General features: G+C 41.3%; 1 protein-coding gene across 8 annotated transcripts in view; it reads left to right on the top strand.

The window, feature by feature from the left end:
* RTTN (rotatin) overlaps positions 1-18,213 on the top strand; it is a 176,261-nt gene that overhangs the window by 133,291 nt on the left and 24,757 nt on the right. For all 8 annotated transcript variants that reach the window (XR_331929.5, XM_075921044.2, XM_075921045.2 and 5 more), the window contains 6 exons: positions 4,276-4,387; positions 5,516-5,714; positions 8,447-8,537; positions 10,375-10,528; positions 10,925-11,062; positions 11,941-12,152. Coding sequence is in view for 7 of the 8 variants with exons in the window: in XM_075921044.2 (XP_075777159.2) it covers positions 4,276-4,387; positions 5,516-5,714; positions 8,447-8,537; positions 10,375-10,528; positions 10,925-11,062; positions 11,941-12,152 (906 nt within the window). In the remaining variant the exon portion in view is untranslated. The remainder of the gene's footprint in view (positions 1-4,275; positions 4,388-5,515; positions 5,715-8,446; positions 8,538-10,374; positions 10,529-10,924; positions 11,063-11,940; positions 12,153-18,213) is intronic.

The following is an 18,213-nucleotide window of genomic DNA, read 5'->3' as shown; positions in this document are numbered from 1 at the left end:
GGCCTGTGATTTTTTGTTAATCAGCCTTCTGATTTTTTAGGAGCTTGGGTTATTTCACTTCTGGTTCCTGACCTCTATGCAAATCTGACATTTGTGCTGTACCTTTCTTTCTGCATTTACTAGGGATGTTAGGGTATGTCTACACTGCCACCCTAGTTCGAACTAGGGTGGCTAATGTAGACATTTGAAGTTGCAAATGAAGCCCGGGATTTAAATATCCTGGGCTTCATTTGCATCTTGCCGGGCGCCGCCGTTTTTAAATCCCCCTTAGTGCGGACGCCGTGCCTGCGGCTACACGTGGCACAGAGTAGGTAGTTCGAATTAGGCTCTCTGATTGGAACTACCGTTACTCCTCGTGGAATGAGGTATGCCGGTAGTTCGAATTAGAGAGCCTAATTCGAACTACCTACACCGTGCCGCGTGTAGACATACCCTTAGATAGTGTGTAATTGAATAGTAGTGCAACCTCATGACATTTTAGCGATTACACGACTATTCAGTAGTCCCTGGAGGTGTGCTCGCAGCTCCACTCCCGGGGAGACCCCTGACATCCCACACTGCTGCAACATGGGGTGGAAGGTGGGAGCTGGTCCACGAGGGGAGCAAGTTTAAAAATGGGCTTCATATGCAGTTCAGCTCCCGCCTATCACCCTGTGCTGCTGTTTCTGATAGAGAGGCAGCGGGGGGGATGGCAGAAGTCCATCTGCAGGGGATCTGAGCTGTCCCCAGGCTCCTTGCAGCGCTGCCACTTTGAAATGTCGTGGGAAGCCTGTCGTCAGGCTCCTCCCAGCATTTCAAAGCGGCAGTGTTGTGGGGAGCCCGGGATCAGCTGGAGTCTTCTGATCCTGGGCGCAGAGTTTCAAAGTAAAAGAACTAGGACTGTTGCTATAATTCAAAGGTGGAAGTGCCCTATCGACTAATCAAATAGTCAATGCAAAATGCATCGACTATTCGATTAGTCAGTTAGTTGATATTTAACATCCTTAGTTGCAAGCAATACTTGCTTGTTATCCATTTCTTTTAGTGGGCTTGCTTTCATTTTCATTCTGTCTCCCTCCCTACAAAGCTGAATAAGTCAAAGGCTAAGAGGTAAACACCACCTGACACACCTCAGAAGGGTTTCTTCAGACATGATTGCTCCAAGAGAACAGATTGGAAGGGGATTCCACTTGTTTTGGCTTTCACATCTCCCAGAATCAGCAAATACTTGAACACAAACTACTTTACAAAGAGCACAGTCGTCTTGAATACTTGGGATTCTGCAAACTGATCTCTGCTTGTCGTTCAAGGATTTTTCTTCATTAGTAAGCCAAAAATCCTCACCTTTAATGAGATAAGTGATAAATTGCTCTCCCTGATTCTTAAGCTGTCAGTTAAGACCACTTGGCAAGGGATCTGATACACACTTTGACTGTTCATCTGTGCATGAGAAAGATCTGAGCTCTGTTAGGATGATCCTCTGCACTTCATCTCATTATGTGTTGGCCAATGAAGAACTTCATTTGCTCAGGATACCTTTCACAGCATAGTTTCTGACAAAAGGAGAGGACAGACAAGAAAAATAATTGGTCCTCCTATACCACGTGCTCAAATGGTAAAAACTTTGGAAACTTCATCTGGTCCAGAATGCAGCTGTTCAAGTTAATATTCTTTATATGGAGCACATTATGCTGGTACTCCGGCAACTGCACTGGCTTCCAGTATGTTTCCAGGCACAATTTCAGGTCTTGGTTATGACCTATAAAGCCCTAAATGAGTTGGGTCCAGGGTATCTGAAGGACCATCTTCTCCCATATGAACCTGCCTGGGGATTGAGGTCAGCTGGGGAGGCTCTGCTCTGTGTTCCGCCACTTGTGGAGATAAGATTAACATCTATGTGGAGCAGGGCCTTCTCAGCTTTTGCTCCCAGGCTGTGGAATTGTTTTCCCCCGGGATATTTGCTAGCATTGTTTCGGCACCAGGCTAAAGCCACCCTTTTTACTCGTGCTTTTATTGGTGTCTGAGTCTGTGTGTGTCCCTCCTCTCAAGATATCTGAGCAGGTTTTGTCCTCCTGGGGTATCTTATTTTAATTTTATTTATTTATTTATTGAGAGAGAGAGAGAGAGAGAGAGAGAGAGAGATCTAAAAATTTTGTAAGCTGCCTCAAGTATTTTAAATAGAGAGGCTCGGTAAAAATATTATAAATAAATATCAAAGACAAAAAAAAATGGGTGGATGAAGCCTAAAAGTTGTCCTGATGCTCATCTATTTCTACAACCTCTAGCATCTCCCACAAAGAAGGGAAGCTGCACTTTGGATCATAGCAATAATGAATCTTAGAAGGATCAGAGAATTTTCCCATTCTACTTCAGTCAAGGACTGAGAAATGCCTAATAAAGGGGAAATGCTCTATCAGCAAGCTCTGAAATTCTGCAGGGTCATAGAAATGTCTTCCTTCATTCCCCCCAAGGCCAAAGTAACTATTGTACTCCACAAAAAGGATGGAGTCACTGCAAACAAAAAGATAGAAGCCATTCTTATAAGCTTCTTCAAAATCCATGATAGCTTAATTTGCAGCCACCTTCTTCACTAGAGCCACAATATTGTAATACAACAAGCTTAAAAAGACCCAATCCTAATATCAAATTCAGCTTGTATTGTGCAAAATAACTGTAGCTACTGCATTTGTGGTTCCCTGAAATTAGGAGCAAGAGTTGTAGCTAATTCAGGAGCTGAATGTCATATCTGCCATAAGCAAATTGCACATTCTTGGTGCTTCAAAAGTATGTGATGAACTCATGTTTGAGAGAGAGTGATAAGGTGGTATCTGATAATATGGGCAAGCTAAAGTTCCTCACTCACTCCAGTGGAGATCTAGGATGACTACAAACCCTAAGGCTAGAGCAGAAGTTCCTTTTTAGACATATACAAAGCCTATTGAAGTCTGTGGATATGTTTTCACTGATTTCAGTAGGTTTTTATAAGGCCTTTTGTTCTTATCTACAGAGAAAGAGAAGGGAATCCTCTTATTTCAGAAGTAAAACCTGGTTTTGTCGATTACATTATTTGTCAAGCCCTGGTTATGGGGGTCTGTAGGATGACAGGAAAGGAAGACAATGAGATGTAGTTAACCCCAGTCCTTACTACTCAACACATAGGCCAATTCCTTTGAAAGTCAACCCATACCATGCTCTGATCAGGACTGGGAAAACTTGAGTCCAGGAGTTTCTAAACAAAGGGGCTTGGGTAATGGGTAAAAGATATCCTGGGACATGAAAGCACACACTGAGGGGGATGAGGAAAGAGGTAAAGCTGTTCCAGAGGTGTTCATCCCAGCCACAGTACTTGGGGTGGTATCTAGATTAAGCAAAATACATGTAAATGGCAAAGAGAGGCTAAGTTGAGATAAGACAAGGCATATTGGCTTCAGATATTTTTTACCATTCTCTCTGTGTGCAATGTTTCTATGATGAAATACATCATACTGTTTTGAATAAGCTGTTTTTTGACACTGCTTTTACCGCCTAGTCTCAGATTCTGGGGAGGGTTCTATTGCAAGGGCTAAGATGAGTTGTACCTAGTACTGCAGGTAAATATGTTTAGTAAATGGTGTGCTGTAGTGCAAATTGGATGAACAAATGCGTTTCTCTCTGAGAGAAGTTGAAGGGTAAACCTGTCACTTGAAATAATGTCCATAGAGAGAGACAGTAACAATCATATTGTGGTGAGGCAACATAAGAAGCTGAAGTATAAAAGCTTCAGTGATTCTTTTCCACGGCATATAAAAAAATCAGGACTTACAAAAAAAAATAGAATGGGTTTGGGGGTTTCCAATGTATTCAACGTTTACCAGTCAAGAAAGCTAAAATGCCTCAGCAGGTCTGTACTTATTCATTAAAGTTTGCAGTATCGGGACATTTTATGATGAAGTGTTTCAAGAGAAGACATAGGTCTTGATCCTAGGAAGATTTATGCAGGAGTTTAAGTTTAAAAACATGAGTAGCCCCATTTTCAGTTCAGTGGGACTGCTCACATGGTTGAAGTTATGAAGGATAAAGCTTAAGTGTTTTCAAAAAACTGTCCATTGAATGCACTGCAAAGCTTCAGGTGAGGCCAGGGTTTTTTTTAATGTAATTCCAGGAACCAATTTTTGGAAACATAGACACACACTCACAAACATACATGTTCTGTTCCTCAAACGCTTTGCTCCTGAAAAATTAGCTATATTTGGACTAAGAATGAACAATAGAATACTAAAAGAGTGAATCAGTTGCTTTGCTTTTATGACTACCTAGATCATTTCTGCATCACCATCAATGGGAAGTGCGGATGAGATGCAGGCAGCTGTCCCACTAGCATCAGCTTGCTTTGTCCCTGAAACATCAGTTGACCGGCTTATGGCTCAAGGTAAACCAGCTCTGAATTTAATTTTTAAACATATCCATAGAAATACACATATTTGGTTGACTTGAGATGAGAGGAGATTAGCAATATTGCACGAGGTTTTCTGTGGAATTAACTTGAAAATAAGATACCTATTATCTTTGTGGGAAGAAAGAAAATTACAAATGAACATTAAATGCAATAGCTGCTTCTTAAGATTATAGCTATTTTTTTAAAGTATCTTTTTGGAAGTTGGCTGATTTTGAGACCTGATGTACATTTGAACCAGTAATCTGTACTAACAAGTTGGTAATGACCAAAAGTTGCATGTGGTGGCTTTTTTTGTGGCCTATCGGAAATAAATTTGTGGTCTATCCAGTTCTAATGGACAGACATGACAAAAAGAATCCTCACACTTGGCACTAATTGGTGCTCTAACTAGTAGTCTCACCAGTAGCACAGTGTTACATTGGCCCAGAGTATGAGCTTTCCAGGCATAGCTATGTATCTTTAGAGATGCCCTTGTTTGATAGACTTCAGTTTTCATTGTTATCAATCTGTCTGCTTTCCAGAATACTAAAATTCATTGTCTCATTCTTTCCCCATCTCCACTAACCTGTCATTAATCTTTTAAAAAAAATACTTTGAGCCCTTGTAGAAGAGTGGTTATTTCAAAACAGTTTTAAAAGTAATTGTTGTCTATTATAAAGAGAAACTGTTTTTAACGTTTTTTAGGTTATTAGGCAGATTACTAAACCTTATTATTACGCTCCTCTGGATTCCTCATAATAGAATCTGTGTGTTGTCCTACTAAATCTGTATAATTTGTGATATATTTTATTATAAAAAAGATCAAATAAAAACACTCAAGAAAATACTGCAAAAGACATATTTCATTATTTTTAATGTTTTCACTTGTCTTTTTTCTGATTATTCATTCAAGTCAGTTTGTCGAGTAGCATTCCATGTTTAATTATTTGTTGTTGGACGTGTAACCATATGAAAATTCATATGTTTTTGTTCCGAGAAGCCCTTATTTTACTGTTTAAATATATGGAGGGTAGCAAATAAATTGTAAAGTTCTATGTATTATTTAATTTCTCTGTCTTGTCTTGGGATGACTTTTTTTTTGTTTTGGTCACCATATTTTAGGTCAGAGTAATACAACGACCACAGCATCTTCAAGTCCACACAATTCTCCCCAGTCTGTTATTCTGACTAATAAGTGTGCTCTAGTCACACGTCCACTGTTGTCAGCTGTGTGCAGCCTACTGAACAACCTGCTGGCGGTTGTTCCAAAGGACACTGGAATTGCTCTTCAACAAGCACACTTACTAACAGCTCTCAGTAGGTAAGAGATCAATAACTGCTCAGCTATAAACAGATGTAACAGTATAGGATGACCAATATTCATATTTTTAACTAGAACTTTGTGTGAAGTATACATTAGCTCTTGGGTACTCCTGAAATTTTCACACTATTTTTTTAAAATGTGTTTAAGCTATCAGATGTGTTCATTTTATGCTCCAAGAAAAGGTACCCACTTCCAGATAGATTATTCACATTATTTTGGGTGAGTCTTTCTGATACAGGTTGACATAAGTGCTTCTCTTTCCCACTGGTAATGATTAACCTTTGTTCAGATGGGCATTTATTTATCCATCCATCATTTTTGGAGAATGGAATATATGATGTAGTCAGACATTCAGAGTTGTAAGTGATTATATTTCATTGTGATTTTTTTTTCATTGTCCAAAGTGCATGTTTGTGTATACTGTATTGGAAAGTTTGGTTGGGAATGGAAAAATATTCAAGTGATATTTGGCAGCTGTGTAAGGGCTTAGGTTAGAGATCCTCACCATATTTGTTTTTTCAAAACAGCTCAAAGCAATTAAATGCATAATCTGTTGATATAATACTAAACATTAAACTGATACTCAGATTAAACTTAATATGTATTTTAAAACACATATATTTCCCGTATATTACAAAAACACTTTCGTTTTAGAAACTGTAGTGCATGGGCAGGAAACCGTTTTTAGTCAGGGCCACTGACCCATAGAAAAATCAGTTGGGGGCCACAAAACAATAAGCGAGAAGCGCAAAAAAAAACCAAACCTTACTGACCTTGCTCCCAAGTGAAAAGGAAAAAATAAAACCCTCACAGATGTAGCCCTGAACTGAGGAGCAGGAGGAAAAAGACACTCCCCTGAAGGTCCAGCTCCATGGAGGGGGAGTTAGGAGGCTTAGGGCTTAACCAGGGCTGGATTAACTCTTCTGGAGGCCCAGCCCTAGTAGATTTTGTGGAGGCCCCCTAGACTCTGGGGTGGAGCCAAAAGTGAGATGTTCATTGTGCAGGAGGGGTCTGCTGGGGAGTGGGCTAGAGGTCAGGGTGTGGGATCTGAGTAGGAGGTAGAGTACAGGAGTAGGATGTGGGGGTCTGAGCAGGATGGAGGCTGCAGGAGCAAGGTGAGGGTTTGGTGTCCGGGCAAGAAGAAGGTGCAGGAGTGCGTGTGAAGTGCAGGAACGGAATGGGTGCGCCTACCTGGTGCAGCGGAGGGGACACCGGTGGCTATTTTTAGTCAATGGGACCAGAGGGAGGCAGCCGAAGAGTTTGTGGGACCCAAGATGGCATTCTGACAGTGGCTGAAGTGCACAGCTGGGAAACTCCCAGCCAGGGTATGAGCGAGCCACTGGCAGGCACCAGGCAGCGCGGGTTCCTGAAGGTGCAGGACCAGAGGCAACCACCTTGCTTTCCTTGCTCAAGGTCAGGCTTGGGGAGCACTTCCCTGCACAGACCCATATCCTCCCTTTGCCAGGCAGAGCCCATGAGATTTGTGGCTTCTTCCTCCCCTCCCCTGTGGGGAGCTGGCGCGGGTGCTCATGCCATGGATCCCCTTCCCGCTCTAGTGGCTGAAGCTCCAGTGCTGACTCCCACTGCTGTGGGGATGGGGGAAGTCCCAAGTCTCACCTATGGGCCATAGGTTCCCCTTCCTCCCCCAGTGTAGTGTTTGAAGACTTCCAAGTATGCTGGTCTTCAGAATTAATTTGGTCATTCTAAGGAAATATCTGACAGGGTTTTTTTTATACAGTGATACTTTTGCTAATTGTATCTTAGTGCAGGATACTCCTTACAATTTCTAAGACTTTTATTAGTGGCTTATCTATATGTTACATACTAATGTAATTAAGTCAGTAAAAACCCTATTAGTGTGAATGCAGTTACACCTGTATAAAAGTTCTTATACCTGTATAGGTTATTCCAGTACAGGAAGTAGAATAAACTATACTAGAATCAGCACCTCTTTACTGGTATAACAACATCCACATTAGGTGGTGTACCGGTAAATCTATCTGTTTAAAAAAAACCCACAAAACACCTTTATATCTGTGAAACAGCATCTACACTAAGGTTTGTACTACAGTAAAACTCCACTAGTCTGGCATCCAATGGTCCGGCACTCTTGATGGTCTGGCACCATCTGGAACCCGGAAGTGCTCCGGGCAGCCAGACAATTGGAGCTGCTCTGCCCCCGGCTTCCCCGAGTCAGCCACTGGTCAGTTTCATCAGCGGCTGACTTGGGGACACCTAGGGCAGAGCAGCTGGGGTGCTGCTGGGTTGGTCCTGTAGCGCCGCCCCTCAGCACTGTGGGACCAACCTGGCAGCACCCCAGCTGTTCTGCCCCAGACTTCCCCAAGTCTGCTGCTGCTGAAACTGACCAGCGGCTGACTCCCGGAAGCCTGGGGAAGAGCAGCTGGGGTGCTGCCGGGTTGGTCCCACAGCGCCATGGGGCGCATCCCCCCACACACACTCCACCCCAGACCCCTCATAGCCCCCCCCTTCTGCTAGTCCGGCATATCTGATAATCTGGCACCCCCCTGGGTCCTAAAGGTGCCGGATTGTTGGAAGTTTACTGTAATATGATTATTTAGGGATAATTGCCAGATCCCTGTAATGTGTTGTACTCTAAGTTAAATAAATGTACTGTTATCTTCAATAGCATATTAACATAGTTTATTTTACGCTTTGCATGAAAGTTGAAACAAATTTATTCTGTAACTATATACTATATTTTCCATTAGTCTTGTAAATGCTAGGCTGGTTGAAAGATGTATCTTGGAATTGAAAACTCCTCTGCCTCATCCATCTCACTTGGAACATACAAAAATTCAGGTTAGTTGTACATGATTGTGAAATACACCGTGTGAATTTTAAAATCTTGAAATTCATTGTGTTGAATTCATGTACTGAGAAGTCATTATTCACGCCTCAGATATTTTGTGAAGCTGACCATTGAGGTATGGGGTGAAAAACTGAGACCAAGGTCTGCTCCAGCCTCTAAGTTGGATCCAAAAGAACTTTCATAGTCTTAATTTATATATCAAACTCTGCAAAAGGCTGCCATATTATCTTATCACACAATTTACTTAAACTGCTAAAAAGCCTACCTAGAAAGTCTCTTTTGAGAGTTTTGAAATTCTCCTTTAGTTGTTTTGGAAATAAAATAAAATACGTATATATGTATGCATATATGTATATTGTGACAGGGTCTGGTCAGGTGGTGCAAAAAAGTAATGGAAGAGAAGTATATTAGCCTTAGACTGAGAAGATCTCTGTTCTCACAATAACTGGGAGGGACTAGTCTGGACCCAGCAGAGTCAGTCAGGAGCAGGTGAGCACCTGGGGCTGATTGAGTAGACTTCCAGATTCAGCTGAGCCTGGGCTAATTAGAACAGCTGGGATCAGTTAAATAAACCAGTTGAGACTGGTTATAAAAGGAGCTTCACTGTAGTTTGTGGTTGGCACAAATAGCTGGGAGGATGGAGGAAAGCACTGCCAAGACCTGGAGAAAACACTCACATAGGCAGCTGCTATTACAGGGCCGTGGGCTGGAACCTGGAGTAGACTGTGGGCCTGGGTCCCCGCCCAACACCCACTCCCCATTCCCACTCTAGGAAAAGACTGGAATTTATTCTCCCTCTACCAGTGGCCACCAGCCAGTCGATCTGGTCTACCAGTAGATCTTGGAGCCTCTGACAGGTGATCCTGACTGATTTGGCTGGGAGGCTATCAAGGGCCAGCACTTCAGCTGCCCCTCTCCCCACTGCTCCTGTCCAGAACCTCAGAGCTGCCTCCTGGGAGCCTCCTGCTTGTTGTGCAGAGTTGGGGAGACAGAGGCAGGGGGCATTGATTTCACTTCATCCCCATCCCCTGTACCGCATCTTCACAGAACGAGGAGGGTGGGACCTCAGCAAAGGGGTAGAGTAGGAATATTTGGATTTGAGGTAGATCCTGGACTCATTCAAATTCAAAAAGTGATCTTGTGCTTAAAAAGGTTGGAGACCACTGCTCTATACCTTTCAGGCAAGCAAATCTTCCTTAAAGTGCAAGTTCCACCAAGTTTAAGTAGGAGTTTTGTATAAAAGTTTTCTTAGAAATCTCTCTCTCTGGGTCAGGTCAGAGAGTTACAAAAGAGTGCTAGAAAGAAAGTATGTGGGCCTTAGACTGAGTAGGTCTCTGTTCAGAGAAAGAGAGAGAATATGAATACATGCACACACATACTCGGTCTCTCCCTCCTACCTTCCCTCTCTCTCTCTCTGTCTTTAGAAGGCTGTACCCCGGCTTGCTATGCTCACCCAACTCCTCTCTATCTGCGGGTAGGCAGCCCTGGCTTTCCCCCCAGCTGACAAGAAGGGCTGAGGCCGCGCCAGCCCCAGTTTCTCTCCACCCCTGGGAAGGGTCATAGCAGCTATGGTTTTTCCTCTGGCTGCTGGGGAGGGCTGGGCAATAGCACAGCAGCCCAAGCTCTCCATGTGGGCCCTGGGGACACAGTGATGTGATGACATCACCCTGTTATCCCTCAGGAAATTTTTTGTTATATAGATATATCGATAATTGATTCTTAAAAAGGTGCATTATGTGGTTTGTCTAAAGTAGGTTTTATCATACTGTAAAATCAGGTTGTAGGAGAAAGGATACAGCTTTTATTTCCTTTTTACTATTTTAACAGGTTTTATTCCTACTTCAGTACTCCTCTTCAGTGTCCAGGCTTCTACAGTCATGCTTATTGGTAGACATTCACCTTGTGATCCAGGATGAGCTCATGAAACCTCTTTTGGGGAATATATTAACAATCCTCTCCATTCGTTCTATGGATGGCTTGGGTAATTTATAGATACTTCACTCATGTGGACAAACAGATGCAATGTTACTCAGCAAAATCAATACTATCTTTCCTAGCACTGGGTATTAAACTGTAGAGTCACATGTTTCATTTGCTATGTGCTAATATTTAGACACTTATATCCGCTATCCATTTATTTTCCAATCTTCAAGCAGTTTCACCATAGTATTATGAAAGAAGGGGAGGGATTCAATTACAATTAGTTTTGGACAGAATTATTTGTGTGTGGGGTATGGGTGTTGCATGTCTGCTTTTTTTCCAGTAATGTCAATACGTCTTATTTTAAAGGTAAAATATATAAGCCTTTGGTCAGGTGTGGATATCCAGATTTGTATGTGTGTGTTAATAGCATCAACTTCCTGTGTTCTGTTTACAGATACTGAGTTAACATCTGCAGTTCACCAAACACGAACAGACTTGTTTAGCCTTCTGGCTACGCTGTTAAGGAAAAGTGGCCAAATAATTCTTCCATCTGTGACAGCAGCTCTTGAAAAACATTGGACTACAATAATTGGTAATGCCTATTCTTAGATGGATTTAAACCTTGAAGCAAATAATGAGGGTGACATTTGATTAGATGCTATCAAATACTTATAAAGGACACGTCTATAACAATAAACAAAATGTCTGCTCTTACAGAGAAGATATGGTGTGTATTTTTATCCTTGTTTGTTGTTAAACTTTTTCTTATATAGTTAAGTAAAGTTATTTCTCAGCAATTACACACCTTCCCAAATTTTGTTTGTATAGACTTCAACGGTTTTTGGTTCTAAACATTGGAATGAAGTAAATCAATTTTAATTAGAGGTTGAAATAAGCTATGGGCATATTTTTTGTTTTTGTTTTTTTACACTTAGTTTCAGATAAATGTAAGAACTCAAACAAAACCATAAAAGCCTGGAAAATAGTTTAAAGGTCACAACTTTTTCTTGCTGCATCTGAGTCATTAAGTAGTCACTCATTATTGTATAATAGACTAAATGGTTAAACAAATATTTAATAATTATAATTAAGATCTTGATCCAACTAGGCAATCTATCATATGCCTGCTATTAATTATCTAAGGAGTTCCATTGAAATCTGTGCTTATAGTTAGGCATGTGAGAAGTAATTCGTTGAACCGGGGCCTAACTGCACTTCAGCTAAGAGTCAGTTTCTAATAAATAAGCTTCTGATTGTTGCTTTCTTTAGTATAATGCAAGCTTTATACAAAATGGCTAAAAAATGTAAGCACGTGACTTGTATAACAAGTGAAGGTGGGCTAAACAATTTCAGCACTCATTTGTGTTTTTGTTTTTTTAATTTCATGGATTAGTCTGTTCTATTCTGAAATGTTCAAATATGTCTTGATGCTGAAATAAAGAAAAGTCTGTTATTTATTTGACCTTTTAGATACAATCTGTGACTGTGTGCATCTGTCCATCGAATGCCCCAGCTTATATGTGGCCAGCTTGCAATTCCTCTCCATTCTCTTGGCTGAAGAGGGGAAAAGACAGCTCCAAGATACACAAAATATTTGCCCCAATCCAACAATTACTTTTCTTCTAGATGAAGCTGAAGAAAATCTGGCATCAGTAGTCAAACTTACTGAATTAATAATTCAGGTATAAATTTATGTTCAGTAATTTAATATGATGGTATTATGGCTTTGATTATATGATTAATATTGTGTTTGTATTGTAATGCTGAACGTCTAATTAAAAATTAGGCCAACCTGTTCTGAGAACTAGTCTTAGTAAAGAACACAGAGCAGTTCAAACAAACTTCTTTATAAACTGCATGTAGAAATCACTTCCCATCACTTATACAGCTTTCTTTGAAGATGACAGCTGTTTAATACGACATGACAATGCTGCACAGTTGTTTGGGGTAGAAAATGTATACAATATCTGATCTACAGGGGAAGATTTACATAATTAAAATATAATTAAACAAATTTAAATTTGCCCAAAATACTTGAATTATTGCCAAGGAATTCCTAAGATGCCTTGGAGTATTTAATGATCAAGACCTTGTTTGTTCTTCTGTAAATGACATCAGAAGAGTGCCTTTTAACACCACACAATCATTGGGATTAGGGATTAAGAAACCCATTTGGCCAGTTAGTCCAGTCTTTGTAAGTGTCTGATTATTGCTTACAGAATTTTGACTAATGCATTGTACAATCTGGGTTTAAATCTGCTAAGCATTTAACTTCTACCTCTTCCATTGAGAGACTGTTCCTCAACATTATAGATCTCTCTGGCTGAAGAATTTTCTTGATGTTTATCAAAATGTAAAAGGTGTACCATGGATTATAGTATTATGAGACTTCTGTTTTTATTATCTGTCCCCTTCCTAATGGTTCCTACTATTCTCTTAGCTTTTTTCACTGCTGCTGAACATTGAGCCAATGTTTTCAGAGAATTATCCACTGTAACTCCAAGATCACTTTCTAAACAGCTAATTTAGGTCCTATCATTCTGTGTGCATAGTTGGGATTATGTTTTCTAATGTGAGTTACTCTGTATTTCATCAATATTGAATTTTATCTGCCATTTTGTTGACCCATCACCCAGTTTTTTAGATTTTTTTTTTTTTAAGTATTCAGTCAGCATTGGACTTCGCTATCTTAAGTAAATCCTCTTTTTCAGTGACCACAATCCTCAGTTCCCTCTTGTCTTTGGCAAAAAGACAGAATCTGCCATGTATCTCAAACATCTCAAGCTAATTTCTTCATACCTTCAGAGCTATTTCTGATCTGATCTTGACAGTTGTGACCTCTCTGAACTGAAATTTCTGGCCAGACTGCCTCTATACTCAAACACCCTATATAGGGCTCTTCAAAATGACAAGCCCTATCTGTCCCTGAAGGATGAACACAGTACATGTCTCTATTGCTTGGGGCTATTGCACATTCTGAGCAGATGCTTAGAATTCTTGTCCTTCTCTGCTACAATACACATGCAAGGTTGAAATTCCACTTACTTGGAACAATCTTGAACAAAACAAGTTCCAGAATTCCATTAGTGAACATGCCGGTATCAGTCAGAATGGCGCCCCTTAAGATGGCAAGGAAACAAAGTTGCCAATGCTTACAGCCCCAGCACCAAAGTAACTTCAGTGTCAAAGTCTGCAGGGACATTTTGGTATTCTTTCAGTCAAGCACTGAAATGGGGCACTCCACGAACAAGCAAAAGATCTTTCTCCTTAGATGGTATCCCTGCTGAGGCTACCAATGCCAGAATATCAGGTGGAGCCACATCCAGGAACAGAGTAATATCACTTCCTATGTTGCCTCCAAAGGATCTCTCTTCATTGCTGGATAAAGAGGTTTGTGCTTGGCACCTAACAATTCTAATGCATTTCAGATGCGCCTTTGTGAGACTGTAGAATCAGACACTGAATATTTCAGAGAAGTCCAACAAGTTGGTAGACTGTCAGTTTCTGGTCCATCCGGATTACTCTCCCCACTAATGAAGGACTGCTTGATCCAGCCAAACACTTGTGGCGCATACCAGCCACTATACCATCAATGGTGAAATGAATCAAGAGGTACTAAATAAACCCTCAAAAGGTCTGCTACTTCCACTCACCTCTTCTCAGGCTTCTTAGTTATATTGGCTGGGAAGGAGAAATTGAGAATGAGCAAAAGTATGCCTAAGGACAAGGACTACAAATGACTCAGTCTCTTTGAAAGCAAGATGTACTCCTCAGATTCACTGCATATACATTGTGTCAAACAGGGACTTGCTGGGACACGTGTGACTTTCTCACATGGGACAGGGTGAATACCTGTCTCTCAAAGCTCCCCTATGACCACTAAAAGGATAGCTGGCACTACTATATGCAGAGTAAACAATAGCTTAGGGCCCAAGCAGCTCAAGAGGGCAACCTATTAATCATTAATATGTGCTTGTGAGAGGGCCCAGAAATATCCTGCTCAGGACCCCACAATGGGCTAACAAAAGTACTGTCTGAAAGGTTCTTAAGGACATCATAGGGAAGCTGGTGACAGTCTTACAAGCAGCAATGGATGCTTCAAGCACCTCCACCAAATATATAGTCTCTGCAGTAACCATGCAATGTTGTAGTAATAGAAAACTAGGACTGGAAGGAACCTCAAGAGGGCATCGAGTCCAGTCCCCTGCCCTCATGGCAGGACCAAATACTGTCTAGATCATCCTTGATAGACATTTATCTAACCTACTCTACAACATCTCCAGAGATGGAGATTCCACAACCTCCCTGGGCAATTTATTCCAGTGTTTGACTATCCTGACAGTTAGGAACTTTTTACTAATGTCTAACCTAAACCTCCCTTGCTGCATTTTAAGCCCATTGCTTCCTGTTCTATCCTCAGAGGCCAAGATGAACAAGTTTTCTCCCTCCTCCTTATGACACCCTTTTAGATACCTGAAAACTGCTATCATGTCCCCCCTCAATCTTCTCTTTTCTAAACTAAACAAACCCAATTCCTTCAGCCTTCCCTCATAGGTCATGTTCTCTAGACCTTTAATCATTCTTGTTGCTCTTCTCTGTACCCTCTCCAATTTCTCCACATCTTTCTTGAAATGCGGTGCCCAACACTGGACACAATACTCCAACTGAGTCCTAACCAGCGCAGAGTAGAGCGGAAGAATGATTTCTCGTGTCTTGCTCACAACACACCTGTTAATGCATCCCAGAATCATGTTTGCTTCTTTTGTAACAGCATCACATTGCTGACTCATATTCACCTTGTGGTCCACTATAACTCCTAGATCCCTTTCTGCCATACTCCTTCCTAGACAGTAGCTTCCCATTCTGTATGTGTGAAACTGATTGTTCCTTCCTAAGTGGAGCATTTTGCATTTGTCTTTATTAAACTTCATCCTGTTTACCTCAGACCATTTTTCCAATGTGTCCAGATCATTTTAAATTATGACCCTATCCTCAGAGCAGTCACAACACCTCCCAGCTTGGTATCATCTGTAAACTTAATAAGCGTACTTTCTATGCCAATATCTAAAACGTTGATGAAGATATTGAACAGAGCCAGTCCCAAAACAGACCCCAGCAGAGTTCCAGCAGGATTGCGGTTCCATTAATAACTAATCTCTGAGTATCCAGCCAGTTATGCACGCACCTTATATTAGCCCCATCTATGTTGTATTTGCGTAGTTTATTGATAAGAATATCATGTGAGACCATATCAAACGCCTTAATAAAGTCTAGGTATACCACATCCACCGTTTCTCCCTTGTCCACAAGACTCGTTATCCTATCAAAGAAAGCTATCAGATTGGTTTGACATAATTGTTCTTTACAAATCCATTCTAGCTATTCCCTATCACCTTGCCACCTTCCAAGTGTTTACAGATGATTTCCTTAATTACTTGCTCCATTATCTTACCTGGCACAGAAGTTAAACTAAACTGGTCTGAACCTTGAGTTCTCTCAGACAAGAGTCCTTGTGAATAGTTCTCTGAAAACATCCATTCAATGTGCAGTAACTGTCAAAAAGCAAATAATGTTAGGAATCGTTAAAAAAGGGATAGCAATTAAGACAGAGAATATCTTATTGCCACTGTAGAAATCCATGATACACCCACATCTTGAATATTGCATACAGATGTGGTCACCTCATCTCAAAAAAGATATCTTAGCACTGGAAAAAGTTCAGAAAAGGGCAACAAAAAGGATTAGGGGTTTGGAATGGCTGTTATATGAAGAGAAATTAAAAAGACTGACTTTTCATCTTAAAATTCCTTGACCTAGTGGTTTACAGTTGGAAGCTAGTGAAACAGTCCTGAGTAAAGGCAGGTGAGGAGACTAAGGAGGGATATGATAGAGATCTATAAAATCATGTCTGGTGTAGAGAAAGTGTTCCCATAACATAAGTAGCAGGCATCACAAATTAAATTAATAGGTAGAGGTTTAAAACAAACAAAAGAAAGTATTTCATGCAAAGCAGTCAGCCTGTGAAACTCCTTGCCAGAGAATGTTGTGAAGACCAGGACTTTAACGGGGTTCAAAAAAGAGCTAGATAAATTCATGGAGGATAAGCCCACCACTGCCTACTAGCCAGGACGGGCAGTGATGGTGTCCCTGGTCTCTGTTTGTCAGATGCTAGGAATGGGCAACAGGAGAGGGATCACTTGATTACCTGTTCTGTTCATTCCTTCTGGGGGCACCTAGCATTGACCACTGTGGGAAGGTCTGATGAGTCTCACAGAAGTCCAAGATTGTGAGCCTGATGGATAGAGATGATACTGGAGTTCATCAAGAGTGACAGAAAAGCAAATAAAGGAGAAATGTGATTAGAAAAAAGAAATTAATTTCAGTTGAGAAAGTGATGCAACATCTTGGAGATATTTCTGAATCATCTATAAATATGAGTATGGGCAAGGAAATATCTGGTGCACAGAAGTTTACTTGAGAGTAGAGCTGGTTGGAAAATTGTTTGATCAGACAATGCTGATTGGCTGTGTGATGGGCTGCAGTCTCAGAAGACCCCGGGTGCCTCCCAGGGTGCTGTCTCGACCACTGCCACTAGTCTTCCCACTCTCTGGGGCTCCTCACCACCCGGTCCTGCTGGGCCAGTTCCATTGATCGCCCCAAGCTGAGATCCCTGTCCCCACTGAGAAGCAGTACAGACACTGAACCTTTTCAGCTCTGAGGAGAGAACAGTTTAGGACCCAGCTTCCTGGGATACCACTCCCCCAATGGAATCAAAATCCAAAAGAATTAGGTAAGCCACCTTTAACAATGAAAGGGAGAATGTGCACACTGATTGCTCCCCTAGGTAATAATAAAATCACTTTTTATAAATAATTAAGTACAAACAATAGGATTTAAGTGGTAGTAAGTGCGAATGAGCATAGCAAAGTAGGTTACAAATCAAAAGAAACAAAATACTTGGCTAATTCTACATTGAAAGCTCAGTAAAAACTTTTCAAACTCACCCTAAAATCTCTTTTCCAGGAGCCCCTCCAAACTAGGGCTATCTCCACCACCCTGGGGTCTTCAGCTCCTTTCTTTAGGTGCAACCCAGACAAAAGACTCTTATCGTCCTATCCTTTTAAAGAATTCTGTTGTTGTATGGAGAATCACCTGGCCACTCCCTACAAACCACTGCTAAGCCTTATGGACAGAAGGCTATTTGCATATGACTTCCCAGAAACCGAGGCCTCCCTTGATGACTTGCATTCACACATTTTAAAATCATAAAGTATTCCCTACTCCATATGTCTAATTTTACACACAAGAATGATACACACATCAAACTAAGATAAACAGAACTGGCGGATCATGCCATAAAGATTGATAGGTTACATGAAATGATTTGCTCAAAGCACCTTTGAGTTATGTATATTCATGTCCATGGGGCGGAGGGGCTGAATCTGAAATGTTTAGTGAAAGCAGCACAAATTTCATTAATTTTAGTCACATTTCTGGTACGTTTTCCATCATGCCAACTGCCATGGGGTCAGGGTCCTCGGGCTTCCAGGCTTCCTGATACTGCGGTAGTAGCCTTAAAATAATGGGGGTACTCAATATTTCCAGGTGTCTGTGATGGCACTAAGAGCCTAGCAACCCCAGCTCTAGCTGGGCCTCTCAGAGTCTTTAAGCTCCCTGCCGTGGAAATGGGAGCCTGGGAGCCCTAGCTTAGGTTCCCTCATGCCTAGAGCCTTGACCTTCAGC

This window comes from Pelodiscus sinensis, chromosome 2, assembly GCF_052426305.1.
Source record: "Pelodiscus sinensis isolate ZL-2025 chromosome 2, ASM5242630v1, whole genome shotgun sequence".
NCBI classification, from domain to species: Eukaryota; Metazoa; Chordata; order Testudines; family Trionychidae; genus Pelodiscus; species Pelodiscus sinensis.
The sequence above is the reverse complement of the archived record's forward strand: the minus strand, read 5'-3'. Positions and strand labels throughout refer to the sequence as shown.